Source organism: Crinia signifera, chromosome 7 (assembly GCF_055691185.1).
Source record: "Crinia signifera chromosome 7, ASM5569118v1, whole genome shotgun sequence".
Classification (NCBI taxonomy): domain Eukaryota; kingdom Metazoa; phylum Chordata; class Amphibia; order Anura; family Myobatrachidae; genus Crinia; species Crinia signifera.
The window spans coordinates 75,314,829-75,338,830 of record NC_139223.1 but is presented as its reverse complement, the minus strand read 5'-3'; the positions used below and the strand labels follow the sequence as shown (position 1 = coordinate 75,338,830).

The following is a 24,002-nucleotide window of genomic DNA, read 5'->3' as shown; positions in this document are numbered from 1 at the left end:
ACCAATCACAAGTTCCACCACAGCAAAGTGATATGGTCTAGATGCACTAAGCTTCAAAAGTGATAAAATTGAGAGTGATAAACAACCAACCAATCAGCTCTTGCCTGACATTTTTCAAACACTGGGGCAGATGTATTAAGCCTTAACAAGAGATAAATGCAAGTGTGATAAGGAGAGATAAATGTCCAGCCAATCAGCTCCTTACTGACTTTTTTGAAACACAGGCTGTAACATGGCAGTTAGCAGCTGATTGGCTGGACGTTTATCTCTCCTTATAACACTTGAATTTATCTCTTGTTAAAGCTTAATACATCTGCCCCACAGTCTGTTGCATGGCAGGTAGGAGCTCATTGGTTGGTTGTTCGTCACTCTCCATTTTATCACTTTTGAAGCTTAGTGCATCCGGCCCATACTGTACTGTAACAAAGAAAATAAGCAATGCAGCAAATGGGAGTACAGTATGTAATTAAGAAACATAGCACATAAGAGCCCACAAACAAGAAGTACTGTACTTGTGCTTGTAAGTAATGATGTTCTACAGTACAATGAAACTATTTATTACCTCCATAAAGTAGCTGGATGCTGAAGGATTGGAGTTGTTCTTGAATGTCTGGCTGATGAATAATTTCTTTTTGTTGTTCATTTCATCCCAGTGTTTTCCATAGCTCACTTCCAGGTAAGAATGTATGTGAGGTGAATACTCTTCATGATGTAAATGCACCTATAAGTATTGGTGCTTGGTTACAAATTAAAACAATTACAACAATCACTCAGACAGGTTGTTTAAATGCACGCACAGTTTGTATCATGCCTGAGCTAAATTGGAGGAACTGTGGGTTAGAGGATACTTTGATCCACATCCTTTGAGCATGTCGTTTGATTAAACTGCTGTGGGTTAAAGTTTGTGATTTGATTCAGCAGATCACCTCAGATTCCCTCCCTCACCTCCATGAAAGCATAGTGTTACACCACTTTCCCCTCTCCAATGACATAACAAATACATGACTGGTCACATCTTCATTGCTACGAGAGAAGCTCTAGCTCAATATTGGAAGAGATTTCTTCCACTATCAAAAATGAACTCTGTGTTCCAGCGGAGTTATGAAATGGAAACTTTAGGTTCCAAATACTGTTTATGGTTAAATGGTTCTCATTGCCTGAATATTATACTAAGCATGCTGCTCAGAGTGATGCCCTCTATTAAATGGTTAGCCATTTTTATTGTGGTACATGAGCGTATAAAGCTGTGGACACACAGTGCGATTCTGGCCATCAATAGAAAGTTAATTAGAATTGCACAGTATTCAGCCGCATTTAATGCCGATGTGACTGTGCAGGCAAGTCTATATTGACAATCTCGCCCATAGAATGTATTTGGCCTAGAGCCAAATAGCAAGATACTGTAGTCTAAATCTAAAGTGCAGTTAGCCAAAATCGGATAGTCAAAATTGGATAGTCAAGAATTTCACCATATGAATAGCATAAGCTTAAGCTTTAAAACAGTACTTTGTACTTCTGTTGATCAATGTTTTATAACACACGTACCGCCACTCTTTCTTCAGTAAAAAAGTATTGTGTTTAAAAAAAGATAAACAGACTTACAGTATACTCCAAGAGTATTTTACCTTGTGGTTTAAAGCTTGAATCTGTGTACAGTAAAATTCATGCTCAACGTCAACTCTGTACTGGTCCTCAGATTCTGGGTCAATTTTAATTTTTTGTCCTGTGTCACATTCGTGGCGGAGAATTTTTGCATCACCTGTTACAAATGGCAAGATCAATATGCTAACTATACCTAACGCAAAAGAAATGAACAATAAAGAAGCACTGAAGATGTAATGGATAAGCAGTAGATAATACTTTAACGGTACTGCACATTTTATATATCTGCTTGGGTTGAAAAATCTATGAACAGAGACAAAAAACACACTTACAATTATTGTGACTGATACCACAACTCACAGCTATTTGATATGAATCTTTAAGCTGTGCTCAAAGTATGCCAGGATAAAATGGAATGTAATACTAGCACTCAGGGCCACCAATAGGGGGGTGCTGTGGGTACAGCTTTCCCAGGCCCTGGCCTCTGGAAGGGCCCGGGCAGCGCATTTTGCCCACCGCAAACCCCCCCCCCCGACTGCCTCCGCTGTGCTCAGTGCGCTGAACAAGCAGATCCTGGAGCGCAAGCTTATTCAATCCAGGACACCGGCGATCAATTAAAATGCTGCTCTGTCTTTTTCAGCAATCAGAGCTCTCGTAGCCAGCAGCCAATCAGAGTGGCTGCTGATACTCGAGCTCTGATTGGCTCTCCAGCCAGTGCTGCATTTTAATTGGCTGCTGGCATCCTGAGTTGAAGAAGCTTTCCCTTTGGTACCTCCGGGCTGCAGCTCAGCGGAAGAGGAGATGAGGAAGCAGGTGTCAGGTTATGGTAAGTCAAGCGAGGAGGGGGGGAAGGGCCCGGGGTCCAGACTCAAAATGAGTCCCGGGCCCCAAAATTCATGATGGCAGCCCTGCTAGCACTGCATTTTGGCTCAGCTGCCACCAAATCCGAAATGCTATAAAAGACTCATGAGAGGGTGGCCAGCATGCAGGGGGATAGGGGGAGTAGGGGGGCATGGCCAAGGGAAGAGGGAAGTGAACTGGGCAATATATGTGAGGTGGTGTTTCCTGTCAACTAAGGTGTCCTGTAGGTTGTCCAGTGAAGTGAGGGGTGAGTTAAAGTATCCTGTAAGGTGAGATATCTTGTTAGTAGTACTGTGAGGTACAAAGGATGTTATGCTGTGAAGGAAGATATATATGTTGTCCTGTAATGAGCAATAGGTGAGGGATGTTGTGAGGGTAGAGTGCTGTGACAGGAGAGGGGTGCTGTGCTGTGATGGGAAAGGCATGCTTTGCTGTAATGAGAGAGGGGAGCTGTTATGTTAGGTGAAGTGATCTGTGAAATTACAAAAGAATAAAGAAAAGCATTAAATAAAAATATAGTTTTAATATGTACAGGGAGATAAGAATATTGCTATAAATCATGGTAATATGTGCACTACAAAATATATTACCACCACTGTAGGGGGTGGGTCCGTTATGGGTTTGAATAATGCACCAAAACCCGCAAGGCCCCCACTGTGCTCTCATGATCCCGGTCGGATTTAAAGGAACCTTTTTTTAAATGGCATCTTGTATCTCTGATTTCAACGGAGCAGTCAAAGTCTAGGCTTCCATTCCGCTACACACACACGAGCAAGCTTGCTCAGAATGCCACAAGGCTGGAGAAACAGATCGAGGCCTTTCACTACTGCCAGCCAGCAACACCAAGGTGGCACAAACTTTTCTTGTTACACAACGACAATAGATTTCTATAAATGGCATTGATCCATAATGACAAATGACCCCTTTGTGTAATGAAATCAGCTAAAAGTTTTACACCATTTAAATTCCAGATATTAGAGTGATGCCCATGATGTCTCATCGGAACCATGTGTGAAAGTAGGTACAGGTGGTATTCGATGTTAAACTAATGTCTGTACAAGTGCTGTGTGCCGCACACATTGCTCATACTTCATGATGTTACGTGATTTACTATTATTTATTTATTAACAGTTTCTTATATAGCGCATACATATTCCCAGGGCCGGCGCTACCACTAGGCAGGTCGAGGAATTTGCCTAGGGCCCGGCACTGGAGGGCGGCAGTTCCCCCCTCGCCCCCCGTGCAAAGGGGGTACCCACTGCGCCGCCTGGGGAGCGGGCAGGGGGGTCCATGCCGGCTTCTGACAGGAGCCTGCAGTGGTGTCCTTGCCGCGCGGGTACCTGTGGCGCTGTGTATAAAGCTGGCGGCGGTGGGGGGGTCCCTGCAGTGAATAAGAAATAACTAGCGCTATCCGCCGGGCTATGCGGCGGCGCGGGAAGCGCTGCCAGGTTTGAAAACACTGGCCGCATGCTGATTGGCTGAGATTCAGCCAATCAGCGTGCGGCCAGTGTTTTCAAAACAGAAGCGCTTCCCGTGCCGCCGCATAGCGCTAGTTATTTCTTATTCACTGCAGGGACCCCCGCCGCCGCCAGCTTTATACACAGCGCCGCAGGTACCCGCGCGGCAAGGACACCATTGCAGGCTCCTGTCAGACGCCAGCATGGTCCCCCCTGCCGGCTCCCCGACTCGCCTGGGGCGCTCCGGTGCCTTGCACCGGCCCTGCATATTCCACAGCGGTTTACAGAGAATATTTGAACATTCACATCAGTCCCTGCCCCAATGGAGCTTACAATCTATATTCCCTACCACATATACACGCACACACATTGTAGGGTTAATTTTGTTTTGGAGCCAATTAGCCTACCTGTATATTTTTGGATTGTGGGAGGAAACCGGAGTACCCGGACGAAACCCACATAAGTATGGGGAGAATATACAAACTCCACACAGTTAGAGCCATGGTGGGAAATGAACCCATGACCTCAGCGCTGTGAGGCAGTAATGCTAACCATTACACCATCCGTAACTGTGATGTACAGTAACATCAGGAATGAAACAGGCCCAAATGTGTCCTAATTGTAGATATAGCAATGTAACATATGAAATATTGAACTAAAAAACTAAACTCTCTAAATAACCAGAGGTGCATTATGTCCGAATTTTAAAACTGATGCGCACAGATAAAAGTGTATATTGAGATGACACTGATTTACTATATGAGATGGAAAAGAGGAGAGGTCACCTTTACAGTTCTAAGCTATGACAGTGAAATCATTTTAGGGAGCTTTCAGGCAAATTTGCATTCAATTGCATCTTAATTTCAACAAAAGTGACCTCTGGAACGTCGTGCAGGGTTGTGAACTGGATGGAAATAAATCAAAATTGTGTGACAAGAGCTGATTTGATAGCACTGATCCCAATGAACCACAGCAGAAATCTGGCTGCAGAACGAGGTTATAAAATACAGCTAATGATTCCACAGAACAAGCCAAGCACAAGATAAACGATAAATGAACGTTATAAAGCGTACTCATGCCAGGACTCACGAACCCTGTGATAAATATACGAACGTGAAGTAATGTAATCTATGAAAACCTCAATTTAAAGCAGCCCAGTAAAAAAATAGCCTTCAGCAACTTACTGAGAAGCCAAATAACCAAACTCTCCTATTTCTAACGTCACCTTTCTTTTAGCATTTTTGTCCGATAACATTGCTTAATGTGATTGCTTTTGTTTCGATAGAAATCTACCTTCACTGAGGGCCTTCATATAGAATAGCTACGGTACTTGTTTCCTAGCACGGCCACAATCGCGGGCATCGTGTGCCTTAACTTTAAGGCACACGATGCCCGCGATGCCCGCGATTTCCTTTGAAAAAAAGCAGTACTCGGGTACATCGCGTCGGTCGTGTGCCTTAAGAGGGCACACGACGCGACCGACGCGATGCCCACGATTTCCCCATAGGCTTCAATGTTAAAATATTTTAACATTGAAGCCTATGCGCACCCGACGCGATGCCCCCAATTTCTCCATAGGCTTCAATGTTAAAATATTTAACATTGAAGCCTATGCGATGGACCCGATTTGTCCATAGGCTTCAATGTTAAATTATTTTAACATTGAAACTGAGTCCATTTAACATAGGAAAAAATGGGAAAAGGCCGAATAAGGGCCATTTCTCATTGGGTATGGCCCCGTCATGTGTGTAAAAAATAATGGTCCCCCATTGTGGCCGCCACCCCCACGATTGACGCGAACCCGAAGCGTGGCGAGCGCAGCGAGCCCGCGAGAGGCGGCGGTGCGCGTCCTCCGACCTTTTCATTCCCCTACTATCCACGTCGGCATGGAGTTGAGAATAGATTAGTGTGGCGAGCGCAGCGAGCCACAGAGCCCGAAGCGTGGCGAGCGCAGCTGATACCTGTGAAGCCTGCGAGGGGACGCAGGGATCTGTGAAGGTATCAGCGTCCCCTCGCGGGGCTCGCTGCGCTCGCCACACTTTGGGCTCGGTGGCTCGCTGCGCTCGCCACACTAATCTATTCTCGACTCCACGCCGACGTGGATAGTAGGGGAATGAAAAGGTCGGAGGACGCACACCGCCGCCCCTCGTGTCAATCTTGGGGGTGGCGCCCACAATGGGGGGCCATTATTTTTTACACACATGACGGGGCCATACCCAATGAGAAATGGCCCATATTGGCCCTTTTACCATTTTTTACTATGTTAAATGGACTCAGTTTTAATGTTAAAATAATTTAACATTGAAGCCTATGGACACGATGGACCCGATTTCTCCATAGGCTTCAATGTGAAAATAATTTCACATTGAAGCCTATGGACACGATGGACCCGATTTCTCCATAGGCTTCAATGTTAAATTATTTTAACATTGAAGCCTATGGAGAAATCGGGTACATCGCGTCGGTCGCGTCGTGTGCGTTTTGGTATGCATCCGACGCGACCGACACGATTTTTTCCGACACGACCACCACGATAGAAATCGTGGTGGCCATGCTAGGAAACAAGTACCATAGCTACAGATAGAGTTTTATTTATTGAAGTACTGTATATATAGGGGAATATATATTTTCAATGTTTAGGTCACGGCGGTCGAGCTTGCTCGACCACCGTGACCCTGTCCCGTTCTCGGTCAGCTCAACCGAGAACATGCAGGCGGGATTCAATGTCCCGCCTGCCGTGGAGCGAGAAGGGGGCGTGGCCGCGAGTTGCGACCTGGAAGAGGTGAGCTGCAGCCGGCAGCTCGTCACTTCCCAGCCGTTCTCGGCAGAATGAGCCCGACAGCTTGTGAAGTCAGGCTCGTTCTGCCAAGAAACCCTGCTCAATGCTGTCGGGGAAGACAGCATTGAATAGGGCCCAGGACCATCTCCCCCGTGGGGAGATGGTCGCCGGCGTTTGAATACCCCCCATAATGTATGTTACATTATACAACACAGGGCTATAGTGTATTTTCTACAGTGAATTGCTGTTTTAACATTTTAAAACACGCCTTCTCAACCTATTAGTGCTCATGTTTCAATTAAAAAGGGGTTCTCTAGCTGGACCACGTAGTTTATGACACATGTGGAATAGCTCACAGACAATGCCTAGGTCAACTTTTTTTTTTTAGTGTTAATGTCGACGCTTGAGCACATGGATCCCCAATTAGTGTACCACCTTCCCAATCAGAGTCCATATACACATGGTTGGTAAAGTATGAAAAATTCCCCAAAATCATGAAAAACATGTCAACATTTTCATACATTGACTTTCTCCATGGCAACTTTTTTTGTATGTGTCAATGTTGACCTTGTGCATGATGACCTTTGGGTTTCGACCTATTGACCTAGACATTGTCAGCCATCTGACAAGGTATCTGATGTCATTTCAATGCATGAGTACTGTACTCTTTAATTGCTATGGTGTAGTTTGGCAAGGCACAAATTAGTTTTCCATAAAGGAACAAACCCTTGGCTCATCATCTCGTTAGAAAATAATTTTTACTGTACCTAAAAGTCCATATTTGACTCTCATGGCATTTGACCATACACTTCCTCGTTGCTGCAGAAGTCCGATAGCATACGAACCAATCACTCCTGGAACATAGGCCTCCCCTTCTAGCGAATATTGCTTCAGTTTATCATCCGTCTTCTTGTCAATTAGCACTGTGTTACAGGACACAAAACCATGCACTGTCAATTAATGTCAGGTTTGTATGGGACCACATTCAATGCAGACAATGTATTATAAAGAATAATGCTAACTATTAACTGGAACAGCACTGATGTACATGCCTAAGAGAAATTTACTTTATGCGTATGTGTACATGTTAGATGCGATCTGTACTGCAGCCGCAAAGAGATAATGGGAGGGGACGTAGTGAATAATGGGGTGGATTGGGGGCAGTATAGATGGGTGTGGTATAGGAGCCCGACAGTTGGGATCCCAACAGTCATTAGTCCGACGTCGGGATCCCGACTGTCCGGACTCAGACAGCAGGGGGAGCGCAACAAAGCCCCGTGCGGGCTCACTGCACTAGCCACACTGCAGGCACAGTGGCTCGATATGCTTGCCGCCTATTCTATTCTCCCTCTATGGGGGTCCTGGACACCCACGAGGGAGAACAGCCAGTGGCCATTGGGACCCCAAGTGTCAGGGTTTTAAAAGTCAGGATTCCGACGTTGTTGTAATGACTGGTGGAATCCAGACTGTCGGGCACCCATCCAGCACCCGTAGAGATAACCCAGAATCTACCTGGTCCATTTGCTGGTAATATCTAAAACAGAAAATGTAACCCATCTGGAATAGACTTGATTTGGAATCACTGAAAATCTGTTCTGCACTAATCTAGACAGAGAGAAATAATATACAAGTATATAATTTTTGTCTGAGCTAAGTAATGTCCTCTGATGTTATTTCTGTTTTAAATTAATCCACATGTGAAATCAATTTTAAGTTAAAAACAGCAACATATTTTTCATTCTTTAAAACATGCCTGGATGCTTTTTATAAAATAATGTAATGAATGCAATAGGCATCAAGATGGTTAAACAACCAAGACTGTGTGTACCTTGGGAAGCATGTGACAAACATCCAATAAGGAAGCTGGGGATGGCAGTGTTGGCTGGGATATCAAAGCAGGAAAAGGAGGATTCTTCCTCTTTTTCCTGTAAAGTTCTGGTGAGTGGCTGTGTCCCTTCTTGCTCAGGCTCATCTAGGTTTTCCAGTAGCTCACTCACTTGGCAAACTTAGCTAAAACTTAGCATTTTCATCCCTTAATAAATACATACTGTGTGCTGTGTAGAATGTCCCGGTCCCCGGCGCTCGCATCCCCGCCCACGACGTTCCGTCAGGCCACCCGCCCGCTTTGCGGCAGAGGGCGGCCTGAGTGGCGAGGAAGGTGGCCCAGTGCTAGTATTTCTGTCAGCGGCCTCACCTAGCCCAGCTCCTGGTCGGCGCTCCGTGTCCGCGGGTGCAATGGCGGCTCCGGTGGACATGCATGCGCCCACTAGGCCGGGATCGCTGGGGAGAGGGGGGCTGCTTCTCGGCGGGCTCAGGGTGTCCGGTCGTGTCCGCTGCGCTGTGGTGGTGCGGCCTATGCCTCCTGTTGCGGCTCACGGTCGGGCTGGGGGGACGCGGGCAGCGGCAGTGATGGCCGCATCGGCTCCTGCTCTGCCTGCCACTGCTGTGCTATGGACACGGGGCAGCGGCTGGTGGGAGGTGGGCTGTCAGGACATGTCGAAGCTGTGGAGGAGCCAATTGAAGAGGATGAGGGGGATGTTGAAGGCCTTGCTGTTGGCATTGATGAAGATGGCGATGAGGACAACAACACGTGGGCAGATCAGCCGGAGTCTTCAGGTGAGGGTTCCTCTGATGCTGAAGGGGGGACCGGTGCCTGTTCCTCCTCTGACGGGTCTCAATCTAACCACTCCTCCTCGTCTTCCTCCGTTGGCAGGTCAGACGTGGCTAGTGCTGCTAAGCGGGGAGGCAGGTTCGCCGCACTAAGCACAAGAAGGTGGCAGTGCTTTCCCATAGGGAGAGAAAGATACGGAACCTTCCTGGGGTAGTACACTGCAGTGTTGCGAGGCTTGAGGGAGAGTTGTAGGGTGAAGATTGAGAAGGGCGATTTCATAGACCTGTTCAGCTTGACAGATGATTCAAAAAAGGCTTTAAAGGAAGCTAAGGCGAAAGACGGCATAGGGGCGGAGGCATTCATGTCCTACGATAATTGGCTGGCGGGTTTCTGCATATTTGCGGCCTGCTACTTAGAGGACAGGCCAGACAAGCATATGAATGTGATTTGTTACATTCACATGATCCATGACATGCAGAGGAAGTACTATGATCTTGAATAATCTGGAGGCCATTCCTTTCGTATGGGCATCATGCACCCTGATATGGGGCGGGATGTTGTAACATCCGCAGCCCTGTATCGCTGGTCATCATATTTTTAATAACGGCATATGTTCTAACATATGCCGTTATTAACGCAAGGGACAGCTCTTGGGATAAGAGCTGTCCCTTGCGATGCAGTGCCGGCACTGGACTTCCGGGTTTGTGACCCGGGAGTCCATCTGCACATGCACAGAGTGACGCGCCGGCCGCAGGGCATGCTGGGAGGGATCCGTGACAGATCCCTCACACAGCGCTGCGGTAAGAAGCCCATAGGCTTCTGCAGGGAATCGCCAGCTTTTGATAGCGATTCCCTCCGCAGCGCTGACACTGCGGAGGGGGGTTAGAGCATACAGAAATGCTGTAAAAACCCAGATAACGGGGTTTTTACCGCATTTATGTCTTAGAGAATCGCCCCCATGGTCTTTTATTGTTCCCCGCTTACATTGGAGAGGGGCTAGGAATTGTAAGGCAATTGATGAGGCTAGGAAAAAGCTCAACTCTGCCGTGGCACGGTGGGTTCTGGCTGCTGGTGGTGCAGTAGTCCCCCATGAGCGTATTCGATTTCGATCACCTGTTCCGGCCTGACGGTGTGCATTTGGTGGAGGAAGGCTTGTTTCTGTTTCTGGAGGATCTGTTTGTTGATGTGCCTTCAGTTATTTAGTCTGGCAGAGGGGCGGAGTTTCCCGCAATCGGGACCCCGCTATCATGCTAGGATGTTTAATGAAATAAGGCATATCAGTTACATTTTGATCGTGCTGCAACATCTCAAATATTATTGTCTTATACTGTATATTAAGCTCAAACTATTGCAGCAACAGCATATGTTTATTGATGTAATAAGTGATATATAAATAGGCACCTACAGTCCATTTAGAATATATTTGGTGCATTTTGATCATGCTGCATTTGCAGGTAGTGTAACTGCCAAATTCAGTCTCCCACACTGTACATGTTATGAACCTTTCTAGGTACTGTAGGTCCAACTAGCTATAGGGGGTTATTCTGGTTGGTTTGCAAAAGCAAATTCCTTCTTTAATGGACAAAACCATGCTGCACTGCAGGTGGTGCTGATGTAACATGTGCAGAGAGAGTTACATCTGGGTGTTCAAACTGAAATCTAAATTGCAGTGCTAAAATAAAGCAGCCAGTATTTACTCTGCACAGAAACAAAATAACTCATTCAAACGTAACTCTCTCTGCACTTGTTATATCTGTCTTACCTGCAGTGCACATGATTTTGTCCATTAGAGAAGGAATTTGCTTTTGCAAGCACACCAGAATAACCCCCATAGAGCAATGGTCCAACAACATGAGTTTTTTAGTTTTGTCTCTGTTTGGTGGATGAAGCGACTGCAATGCAGAAAAAACAAGCAATGATAGAAGTATAGCTGTTATATTTTTATGTAATGTCTAACACCTTGGGAAGAAGCATAGTTGGTACAGTAAGAATTGTTAAGGAGAGGCATTCAGCACCGCCAGGCAAGCTGTAGGAGCGAGTGGTGCACCACTGGATCATTACAGGCAGCAGGGAACATGGCTAAATTGAGTGAAGGAAGGCCAGAACTTGTAGCATAACATCTTTTCACAGAAAACTGAATTCATTTAAGACTGCATGAAAAAGTCATGTTCTAGACCAAACTGCAAGCAATCTATAACTTAATATTCATAGCTGCATATAATTTACATATATTTAAATACCATTTTTAGATATATATAATAAGGGTTACGCAAACCTGTGATAAAAGCAGCATCCTTCAGCAAGTTATTCAGTGACAGTGAAAGCGCCATCTTCTTGCCATGCTGCTTTGTAACGTTTCCTGACAGTATGATGGGGCTGCCATGTTTGCTAAGCTTCCATTCTGCCACACCTGAATACCGCTGTTCTCCACCAACTGTCTGAGTGTCTGTCATTCCCTGCAAGGGGCAGGTACAAAAGCATATTCATTGTCCATACTGTTCACAGAGAGATTGTAAATAAGTGACTGTTTGCATAATATTGCTTGGATGAATATAAAATTGTTTAAACTTGATCACAAATTTGTGAGTCTGAGAGGGTATTCAATTAGCAATAGGCGGGAGGTTTACCCTGCTACTAATTGGTAGGGGAAAAGCTATTCAATTAAATGTTACTGAATTACCACACTGATAAATCAGGATGCATGAGCAGAAACCCACTAATTTCATGTAACGGATTTTTTTTCCTGTGTGGGACCCAATTTTGTGTTTTTACACTAATTTTGCCCTGTAGTTTAGTTCAGTCAAACTCTGGAGACATGTGTACAGGACTACAGCAACTCGCATACAGTAAGTCCTGCTAATTGAATAGCTTTTGTGCTATAATTTTTTTTTGAAAGAGCAAGCAAGTTCCACCTGGAAACTAATATTGGCAAAGATACAATTGTAATACATCAGACACTAGAAATTCTAACACTAGTTTACAGCCTGTCAAAATTACAAAAAAATTCATAACGGTTATGTCAGCATTGGTGGCTGTATACAGTTGGACGGAGCAATGCCTGAATTGCTCTGTTGGGTGCCATTTAATACTTGAATAATCCCCATACAGGTGAAGAGCAGCATTAGCCTTTTATTTTATAGGATTTCTGAAGGTTGTTTCTACGCTAACATTAAGTTAACTTTAGCCATTAATAGTTGGTGAGAAAGTGTTGAGGGGGGAGATGGGGAGATGGAGAGAGACTAGAAAGAGAATGTGGGGGTGGTAAAGGCAGATAAAAAAGAAATGACATACATTACGTTACAGCTGTATGAATATAAATATACATAATATTAATAATACTATACATATATTACCTATAAATATGAAATATGAAAAAAAAATAGTACCTTAATATAATATATTTTGTCATCCACAATTAATTCCAAATGACCATTTCTAGAATTCCGAGTAGACTCTAGTTTCCCTGTGGAGAATAAAAAATAATATAAGTGATTGACTTACTGAGAACTTGAATCTTATATGTTCAACTCAACAAATGAATACATTTTTTATGCCTTGAAAATAGAGGATATACATTTTCACATTTTGGAGATATTTAGGAAAATAAACATTGTTTTTCAGAGAATGAATATGAAAGATAATGTCCACGAAACATAATATGAAACAGCTACACTTCATATACACTGACCTTGCCATAAAACGAAATGTACTGTATATTGTTTAAAGCCCAATGGTTATTATTTTGCTATTGCAGTTAATTTTTATTTCCTGTTTTTTGCTAATGCAGCCATGTTGTGGGCTGAACAAATATTCATGTGTTGGGAAATCACCAGGAACCTATACTTCCTAAATGTTGACCAGGATGGGAATTATGTAATTATTTAAAGAGACGAAGAAAAAAGACTCTCTTTTTGTTGGGGCACTCTTAATTAAATAGTTTCTATATTTCAAAAATGAGGGTATTATGTAGAGCAAAGTCAAGGTGACACCAAAGTTCTCACATATGCAAGGATTGTCAGTACTAGTGATACGTTTATGATATGTTCTGGGATTATGATCAGAAGAAAAATGGAAGTTTAATAAGATTTACCTTTTAATTGAAAAATCTTTAAAATAAGCACTAGACATGGACACACAAACAAATAACATAAAAATATTGTGAAAAAAATGTGGTTTGTATGCTAGTTATCCCCAAGGTTTTTAATGATTTATTGGATGAGGTCCATCCGATATGTTTCAGGGATGCACTCTCTCTGATGGATATGAGTATATTGTCCCTACACACTAGGAACAATCATGCAATATTAACCATCTGAGGGAGAAAGATGCCAGCAATAATTCACCAATTGTACATTGAAACGTTCAGTACATGGTTGTTTTTTTGAACGTGATCAGAGTTACAATTTCCCGAACTGCTCTACATATCTTTGGCCAAATGTATGCTAACAACCTTATAAATGAATTATAAAAGGATTACATGTTAGCAGTAATGAGTGCATAGTGCACCCTCTGTCTTGCATATAGCTAAAAATCTCAGCAAGGTAGCACCTCTCATTACAGGGTGTGCAGCCTACGGCCCCCCTCTTCCCATAGAGCCACAGTTACACCAGGTAGACCCCTGTTACATGTTATGCCAGATAGAGATGGAAAGCAGAGGGAGAGATAGAGGTAGACAGAGAGGGAGGAGGGAGAGTGGGCATTACCTGTTTTCAGCAGCTGCAGAGGAACCTGATTGGGGCAGGCACTTCCCCGCATTAGTCCACGCCCCCTAAATTACCATGAATCATGGCACTCAAGTGGCAGGCCTTGGAGGCAGACAGTGGCTGGGTGCAGGGGAGCAGCCAGGGATCCATAGCAGCTGCTCCCCCTGCACCCTCAGTAGTTACGCCACTGCTGGTACCCCTTCTGATCTTGCAGCAATATAAATCTCCCTTGATGTACAAAAATTTACAGCAATGTGCAGCAGAAGCCAGGGCATCAATCAAGCCAATGGACTTGGGAAAGTGTGCAAACTGGACTGTTATACTCACCTGAGAGGTTAGCAGGTCTCCCTAAAATTAGGAATCTTCCAGATGTTCTTGGCAAGTATAGTTTGTATGTTCCAGAGGAAGTAGGGAGGACTCATGTGCAGGTTAGAGGATGGGAAAACTCTGCTACATATCAGAAGGAATATTTTCTATATGATGATGGTCTAAATATATATTACTATTGTTATTATTATCATTATTAGTAGTAGTTGCAGCAGTAACAGTACTTCATTTCATTTTCCACATATTATATTTTTCCAATAGCTGATTTTTCTTTTTCCTCCTCCTTTAACTTCAAAATCTATTATTAAAAGTCTGTTGTTCTTCGGGACTTTGGGTCGACATGCATTAGGTTGATGATCAATAGGTCGACATCCATTGGTAGACATGCATTAGGTCAAAATAGACAATAGGTTGACATAAGCAAAAGGTAAACATGGTCATGGTTGAAACATGAAATGGTCAACATGAGTTTTTTATATTTGTTAATTTTGTAAAACTTATTTTATACTGGTATACATTAAGGAATGGTACAGTGTGCGGAGCACAGCAATAGCGGATGGAGGCACCTGTCCCGAAGCATGGCCAACAAGCGATACATGCGAGGGTATGCTGCAATGTAAGTGTGTGTACAGGTGCTCTAATCTAAAAATTGACACCAAATAAAGTAAAAAACTCATAAACCCTTTTCCCATGTCGACCTTGTGCAGTTCGAACTGTTGGGGTTGACCTAGACAATGTCGAACCTGTGTTCCACACCCGGTCTCCAAAGTAAGCTCAAAAAACATACAAATGAATAATACATCACGCCATTTAACCTACCGTCCATCTGAAATTTATTTTTTGGATGTATAAGTTTCAGTCTGAATTTCCTTTGATTGATGTTATAGTAAAGGTCAATTCCAACATCCCTTTTGAAATCAGATTTAGGAGTTCCCATGAAAAAGTGCAAAGTGGCTTCATTTGGCAACCAGCTATCTTTCTGAAAGATGAATGATAGAATGTAGTAATACTGTATAACATATAAGAACATATAAATAGAATCAAATAATATATTTAGTAATGAACTTTACTACCACTGTCCAAGGCATCTGGCAATTTGCACCTCAGGAGACCTTACTTTTTTTTTTTAGATTTATATCACAAAGCGGAAGATTTTGATACTATAGTATACTACTTTTTTTTATTTATTTTTTATTAAGTAATTTTAACAAAATTAATTTGATTCATTATACAGTATACGCCATTCATTTTATTCAGAACCTTCTAATGTTTACAAGGAAACTAAATATTTATACTTTATTGGTTGTTTGGTATACTTATATGGAATAAAAGAATGCACATTTATATATAAAAAGGGGTAGTTTAACCTTTTCCATTGATTAATTAAAAAAACAAAACAGTTTTTGAACGGTATATTAAAAGATGAAATGTCATTGATGTCCAAGTGGGGCCTACACTACATCAATGACTCCAAATGCTGCGATTCATTGGTATTTAGGGGGTGTGGCCTAATGAATGAATGAAATTTCTCCATCAGAAATTTCTGCTGCGGTCAGGTAGTGCTCACTTCCCTCCCTCTCTCTGACACATTCTCTTGTTCCCCCTTACTTTTTCTCTCTCTCTCTCTCTCTCTCTCTCTGACACTGTCTCTCTCTCCCTCACTCTCTTCCTGACGCACTCTCTCCCTGACATTGTCTCTCTGGCCCTTATTCTGATCGGTGCGGTCGGAGCCGATTATGCGGCCAGGACCGTGCGTGCGAAACCCCGCCTTCCATACGGATCGCCAACTCCGTCCGTATGCGGTAAGAAGCTGTCGAGAGACGCCTCTGCACATGCGCAGACACAAAACATCGGCGGGCCGAACGCACGCGGATATATCCGCACCGATCAGAATAAGGGCCTCTCTGACACGTCTCTCTTTCCCCCTAACACTGTCTCTTTCCCTGATACTGTATCACTCCCTGTCACTGTCTCACTCCACCCTTGACTCACGCTCTCTCCCTGCCACTGCATCTCTCTCCTTCCCTGACACACACTCTCTCTCACTCTTGCTTTGACACTGTGTCTTTCTCTCTCCCTGACACTGTCTCTCCTCCTCCGAGGCATGCTTAGTCTCTGACACTCTCTTTCTCTCTCTTAATCTCTCTCCCTGACACTGTCTTTCTCTCTCTCATTTGACACTGTCTTTTTTTCTCTATCTCTGGAACTCTCCCCCTGACACTGCCTCTCTCTCCCTTACTCTCTCCCTTATACTGTATTTCTTCCTCCCTTTCTCTTTCTGACACTGTCTCACACCTTTCGTGACACTCTCTCTCTCGCTAACACTGTCTCTCTTCCTCCAGGGTGCGCACACACACACACTCTTGCTCTGACATTGGCTATACCTCTATCTCCCTGACACTGCCTCTCTTGCTATCTCTATTAATCCCTCTCCCTGAAATTGTCTCTCTCTTCTCCCTGATACTGTCTCTCTCTGAAACTGTCTCTCTATGCCTGACACTGTCTCTCTTCCTCTCTCCCTGATACTGTCTCTATCTCTCTCTTATTCTCCATGTCTCTCTCTGTCTCTCCCTATTTCTCTTGCTTCTTGATACTCTCTATCTTGCTCCCTCCTCCTCCTCTCTCTTAATCCTTCCATTCTCTCCAACACTCCCCTCTTTCACACCATCTTTGAACACCTTCTCTCATGCTCTCTGCTCTCATCCACTTTTCTCTTCTCCCTGAAACCCTCTCCCTTGATCCTTTATCATTTCCTCTTTTTTTCCCCCATCAATTCATTTTTTATTGAAACAGCAATTTTATATGGGGTACAGAAAATAAAAAAGGGGAACTTTTAGGGGGGAGGGGGTAGGTGTTTCTACCATTCAGAGTATGGTAGAAATCACTATGTAGAGCATATATCTTGTGGACAACAAACAATACAGAACATATGGTGAATTAGATTACAGCATATTTTTCGAGACAATAGATAGGTAGTTGATATAGAACATAGAAGTCTACATAGCATGGAGGCTTCAAGGCTTTTCTACACTAGTTCCATATATATAAAGTCATAGATCACTTTGGAGCCTCAGGAGGTTTGTTCAAGCTAAATTGACTTTCACCCGTGAGAGAAGGGGAAGAGAAATATTGGGCACCCTCGCCATCTGTAACATATGTATGCCAGGGGAGCCAGCGTTGATGTGAAGGGGAGGGTGTCGATGAATATGGGACATAATTGGTTTCCATAAGAAAATGGTGGTTTGTTTTCATGATAACCTTCAGTAATGAAGGAGGGGTCGGTTGTTTCCATTGCTGGGCTAGGTTGGCGTGGGCAGCAATAAGTATGTGGCCTAAGACATATCTCACTTCAGGGGGTATATTTTGTGGATAGACGTGGAACAATGCAGTTGATGGGTCGGGCATGACAATCGATTTAAGTACAGCTGTAATGAGAGCGAAAATCTCTGACCAATAATTAAGAATTTTTCATTTCCTCTTTTTAACGAAGCTCTCTTTCTTCCTCTGTCCCTCCACCCTCAAAACAGCTGGCCACATTTGCTGTTAGGTTTACCATGCACAAGATGCAATGTTAAAATAACATTACTATAATAGGAAATATTATTTTAGAAAAAGCACTTTGAGTCCTATTGGTAGAAAAGTGCTATATAAATATCATTATTATTATTATTATTATTATTATTATTATTATTATTATTATTATTATTAATAGATTGGTGCTGGGTTGTACAGCATTTTAACATTTAACTTTAGCTAGATTTAAAATGACAAACTGTAATTCTAACTCTCTTAGGGTATAATAATCCCACCAGCAGTAATATACTTACCCCTTAATTCCTGAACAGTAAATTTTATATCCGGCAAATAGAAATGGTAATGTAATCACTTTGAGACCCCTTTTGATGTATCAATAGTTCTATCCAGCAGGCTGCTTGTCCCATTCACTCAGGGTTGAGTCTAGTTCCAAGTGGGTTGTGCTGGGAGCACAGGATTGTAGTTCCGCAGCCTATTCTCTCCCCTGTGCCTAACCCTAACCTCCCAGGGAGTGTTAGTTCCTGGTCCTGAAGCCTAATCCTTTCTTACGAGTGAGTGTTAAATCCCCCCTCATGAGGAGGAGGGTCACATGGAGGTCCTTTAGAGCACTTAAGGGCCCCTTACACTTGTGAGATTTTGTGAGATTTGATCCAATTTGAGTCAATTTATCTTACAAGATCTGCTGTGCCGTCTGACAAAATCTTATGTGCCTGATGTGTAGGACACAATCCACAATCCTGTGCCATTGGGTATAACCAAGAGATTGGAAGAGATTGAACCTCCTGCACGTAGGATAAATCTCGAGTCAATCAGGTTCAATTTGTTGAGACAATAAGTTGACAAGTGTAAGGGGGCCTTAAGATTTAGCATCTACAGTACCATTCACTCAGTGGTCTCAACACATGAGAGGTTTACGGTGTCAAGGGTTGTCAGTGATCAACAGAATGTGGATATGAAAAATGTATGGTGGTCGTTACATTGTATTTCTTACTGATCATAAATTGCACTGGTACCTGTGATACATGGTTGAATGAAGCTTCTAAGAGATACTGTTGCAGCCGTTTGTCATGTTTTCTTAAACTGAGTAATGCTTTTGCTGGTCCTGACAATGGGAATGGCAAGACATTATCACCATCGGGAAAAGACACTTCCAGACAAGGCTGCCAGCCGAAAAGTTTGGCTACTGTGGAGGAAAAAATGATACAGTATAAGGCAATTCATTAGTGCAGGGCAAAGAGAAAATGCATGTTATTATGTACATAGGGGTTTTCACATCAACAGAGATTCATTTGTTAGCATACTCAATGTATACAGCATGCATAATACATTGAAGTGTATCTTGTTGGGCCATTCAGAGCACATACTGTATCATTTTGCCATTTAGTAAAGGGATAAACAATTGTCTTTATTTTTTAATCAATGAGTTTTTAGTTTTAAATTCTATATGTCCCTATTTCTTTTTATTTCTATCTTCTTTTATTTATTTTACTCTGCACTTGTAAGTTTTATAATGGGATGACGAGGGAGAATAAGCGGGAACTCCATGAGCTCCTTTCGTGTTAATAACTCTGGACACCCAAGGTCAGTAGGGATGGAAAGAGCCAATGGCTCTTGAGAATTAATTTCAGATTAAGTAAATATTTTCATAACACTAGATACAGATATAAAGGTTAGGAAGATTTTGTAAGATTATTAAATTAGCCATTATACTGAGAACACTTTTGAGAGATATTTAGTTGATGACACATCTTGAACACTAGACTAAAGACGTATATTTATTAAACACATTTTGCGTGAAATACCCCAAAATGTACCATTTTGTGGGAAATACAAAAACCTTACACTTCCCCTGGATTTACAGTATGTAGATGGTTCCTTTAGTAGAGAGGCAAACCCTGGCAGCAGTTAGGGGCTGGGCCATTTAGGTAACCCTGCCCCTCCCCATATCCCTGTGAAAGGATGCATTAATATGAGAGGTTCCAATGATAAAAGATACCCGCCGCCAGGGGCTTGGGGGGTGCAGTTGTGGTGGAGTGCGAGTTCCAGGTGTGGCAAACTTCAGAGGGTCCATAGCGGCCACTGCCGGGACCTTTACACAGGGTGCAATTCATTTGTAGTTTGGCCCAGCCAGCACTGGACTCTTACCAGATGTGGCCCGGGCTAAATGTGCATCTATAGTTGGGTGTGGTTCAGTTGGTCACCAGCAAGTTGTTAGACAGTCATTAGGTCGACACCATTAGTTCAACATGCAGGAAGGTCGACATGCATGAATGTCGACATGAGTCTAGGTCGACATGGGTTAGGTCAACAGGGTCATTAGGTCGACAGGGGTAAGGTCGACATGGTCATTAGGTCGACATGGGTAAGGTCGACAGGGTCATTAGGTCATCATGGGTAAGGTCAACAGTGGACACAGTCAAGATAAACACTAAAACATACTAAAACGTGTCAACATGTACACCGAAATGTGCCACCGCTGCGCTCGCCATGCTTCAGGCACACTATTTTATTCACCCACCACGCCATTAAATACCACCTGTCGGCACATGTCGGCTCAAAAAACAGTAAAAAAAGCCCCATGACGACCTAATGACCCTGTCAACCTAATGACCCATGTCGACCTAATGACCCTGTCGACCTAACCCATGTTAAACTAACCCATGTCGACCTTACTGCATGTCGACCTACAGTCATGTCGACCTATCCGCATGTCGACCTAGTGGTGTCGACCTAATGCTTGTCGACTTACTTGGTGGTGACCCAATGACCGTATCCCCTATAGTCAGCGTTGTGGTGGTCATATTGCCACACATCGGGACTTGATCAAAGGGCAGATATGTTCTTGATATGGATTATTGAATAGTTATTGGAAGCTGAATAAATGCAAGTAATGTTCTTGCTATGCTTTTAAGTAGAAAAGAAACTGTTGCATTAACAATGATTTAAAACGCATTTAATGAAACTGTGATTTTTGATATGTTAAGCAAGTTAGAGCCAGCTGCCGGTGAATCATAGACTGTGGTCAGCTGGTGCCCTTGAGGTAAGGGAAATAAAAGTTCAAACTACTGTATAGTAGGTTATATTTTTAATACAATAGTCATTATCACAAGATAAGTCATAAAATGCTTAGACAATAGAAAATCAACATAACGGGCATTATGGGCGTAATGGGTGTTTAATTATTATTAAAATTGTTGATATCTGATTGGCCTATGCATATGATTGGCCTGTTAATTTGATTGGTTTCAATTGAATCTGTAATGCAAATGTTTTAAGGTATAAAGTCTATGCACACCATAAAAGTGTCAAAAGCTTGCAATTATCCTTATTGTGTGCTCCGTGTGTGCTACGCAATGCAGAATAAAATAATCTTCAAGAAGACTTCATTCTTATTAATTATTTCAGCCATATCAGTTCTCAAAATGGGCAAAACCATGTGCACTGCAGGGGGGCAGATGTAACATGTGCAGAGAGAGTTAGATTTGGGTGAGGTGTGTTCAAACTGATATCTATAATACAGTGTAAAATGAAAGCAGCCAGTATTTACCCTGCATAGATACAATACAACTCACCCAAATCGCTCTCTCTGCACATGTGACATCTGCCCCACCTGCAGTGCACATGGTTTTGCCCATTTTGAAAACAAATGTGTCTGGCGATCAAGTCTGAATTAGGCCCATCATTCCCATCCGCGCTGAGGAAGGCTGCGGTGGATGGTGATATGACTGGGGGGCTTAGGAAGATAATGGGGGCTGTGGCCGAGCAAGATTATGGGGACTGCGGTTGGGGGGGATGATTCTGAGGTGATCTGGACTGAGGATGGTGATGAGATACGGAGGGCCTGGAAGAGGACGTGGGACCAAATTTCAACCCATGGGCATGGTCTGGACTCTCTGGCTGAAGGCACTCACTGGTTTGGAATGTCTGGAGCCACTGGAGGTTGGTCTCCTGCGATTAGCTCTGCAGCTTTTTGTGGCAGCACAGCAGGTGAGGTCAGTCTTCTGTAGGGGGCTATTGTGTGTGTTTTCCCTGTTTGGGACAAGGTTTGTGTATTTGCATATGGGGGGGGGGGGCACTGCGACATGAGCTTGCTCTGGGTGCCATGGTTCCTTGCTATACCTGTGCCCACCACATCCTAGCAAGCTACAGCAGCTGCATTAACCCCTTCCTGACAGAGCCAGTTTTTGCGTTCCTGACAGAGCCCTTTTTTTCAAATCTGACATGTCTCACTTAAGTGGGGATAACTTTTTTTTGCTTTTACTTATCCCAGTGATTTTGAGATTGTTTTTTCGTGACACATTGTACTTCAAGTTAGTGGTAAATTTGGGTCGATGCAGTCTGTGTTTTTTTGTGAAAAATACCAAAATGTTGTAAAAAAATGGAAAATTTAGCAATTTGCAAAATGTTAAATTTTCTGCTTGTGAGACAAATAATCATACCACTCAAAATAGTTAATAACTAACATAGACCATATGTCTACTTTATGTTGACATCATTATTTCAACTTCCTTTTAATTTTTTGGGACACTAGGAGGCTTAAAATATGAATAGCAAATTCTCAAATTTTCAAGAAAATTTCAAACACTGATTTTTTTAGGGACCAGTTCAGTTCTGATGTGACTTTGAGGGACTTGTATGTGAGACACCCCCATAAATGATGCCATTTCAAAAACTGCACCCCTCACAGTATTCAAAACAGCATTTTGGAAGTTTGTTAACCCTTTAGGTGTTTCACAGGAATTAAAAGAAAGTGTAGGTGAAATTTCAAAATTTCTTTTTTTTTGCAGATTTGCAATTTTAATACATTTTTCTAAGGAACACAGTACATTTTACTAGAGAAATGTGACTGAAAATTGATTCCCCCAATTCTTTTGTTTTCATAAATATCCTATATGTGGCCCTAGTGTGCACGGTGACCAAACCACAGGCTTCATAATAGAAGGAGCACCTACTTGATTTTGGAGCCTCCTTTTTATGAGATTATTTTTTAGGCACCATGTAGGTTTCTAGGCACCATAAGATGCTAAAAGTTAGGAACCCCCCCACAAGTGACCCCATTTTGCAAACTACACCCCTCGGGGAATTCATCTAGGGGTATAGTGTACATTTCAAACCCCCAGGGGTTTCACCAATTGTGGTACAACTGGGCAGTGAAAATGAAAAATTATTTTTTTTACACAAAAATGCAGTTCTGGCTCCAAATTTGTCATTTTCAGAAGGTATGAAGGAGACAAAGCACCCCAAAATCTGTGCCCCAATTTCTCCCGAGTACGGCAATGCCTCACATGTGACCAAAAAATACCATTTGGGTGCATGGCAGGACTCAGAAGGGAAGGAGTGATTTTTGGATTTTGCAGCTCAGATTCTGGTGGAATTTTGGTGGGTGCTATGTCGCATTAGCAAGACCCCCAAAGCACCAATACAGTGGAACCCCCCCACAAGTGACCCCATTTTGCAAACTACACCCCTCAGGGAATTCATCTAGGGGTATAGTGTACATTTCAAACCCCCAGGGGTTTCACCAATTTTGATACAAGTGGGCAGTGAAAATGAAAAATTACATTTTTTTACACAAAAATGCAGTTCTGGCTCAAAATTTTTCATTTTCAGAAGGTATGAAGGAGAAAAAGCACCCCAAAATCTGTGCCCCAATTTCTCCCGAGTACGGCAATGCCTCACATGTGACCAAAAAATACCAGTTGGGTGCATGGCAGGACTCAGAAGGGAAGGAGTGATTTTTGGATTTTGCAGCACAGATTCTGGTGGAATGAATGGTGGGTGCTATGTTGCACCAATACAGTGGAACCCCCCCACAAGTCACCCCATTTTGCAAAGTACACCCCTCAGGGAATTCATCTAGGGGTATAGTGTACATTTCAAACCCCCAGGGGTTTCACCAATTTTGATACAAGTGGGCAGTGAAAATGAAAAATTACATTTTTTTACACAAAAATGCAGTTCTGGCTCAAAATTTTTCATTTTCAGAAGGTATGAAGGAGAAAAAGCACCCCAAAATATGTGCCCCAATTTCTCCCGAGTACGGCAATGCCTCACATGTGACCAAAAAATACCAGTTGGGTGCATGGCAGGACTCAGAACGGAAGGAGTGATTTTTGGATTTTGCGGCT

The 24,002-nt window shown here is 43.1% G+C and overlaps 1 protein-coding gene across 2 annotated transcripts in view; it reads right to left on the bottom strand.

The window, feature by feature from the left end:
* APOLTP (apolipoprotein lipid transfer particle homolog) overlaps positions 1 to 24,002 on the bottom strand; it is a 331,079-nt gene that overhangs the window by 212,575 nt on the left and 94,502 nt on the right. For both annotated transcript variants that reach the window (XR_014450766.1, XM_083153345.1), the window contains exons 21-27: positions 18,888 to 19,057; positions 15,160 to 15,319; positions 12,697 to 12,773; positions 11,586 to 11,766; positions 7,467 to 7,622; positions 1,626 to 1,759; positions 563 to 721 (exon numbers count right to left, since the gene is read on the bottom strand). Coding sequence is in view for 1 of the 2 variants with exons in the window: in XM_083153345.1 (XP_083009471.1) it covers positions 563 to 721; positions 1,626 to 1,759; positions 7,467 to 7,622; positions 11,586 to 11,766; positions 12,697 to 12,773; positions 15,160 to 15,319; positions 18,888 to 19,057 (1,037 nt within the window). In the remaining variant the exon portion in view is untranslated. The remainder of the gene's footprint in view (positions 1 to 562; positions 722 to 1,625; positions 1,760 to 7,466; positions 7,623 to 11,585; positions 11,767 to 12,696; positions 12,774 to 15,159; positions 15,320 to 18,887; positions 19,058 to 24,002) is intronic.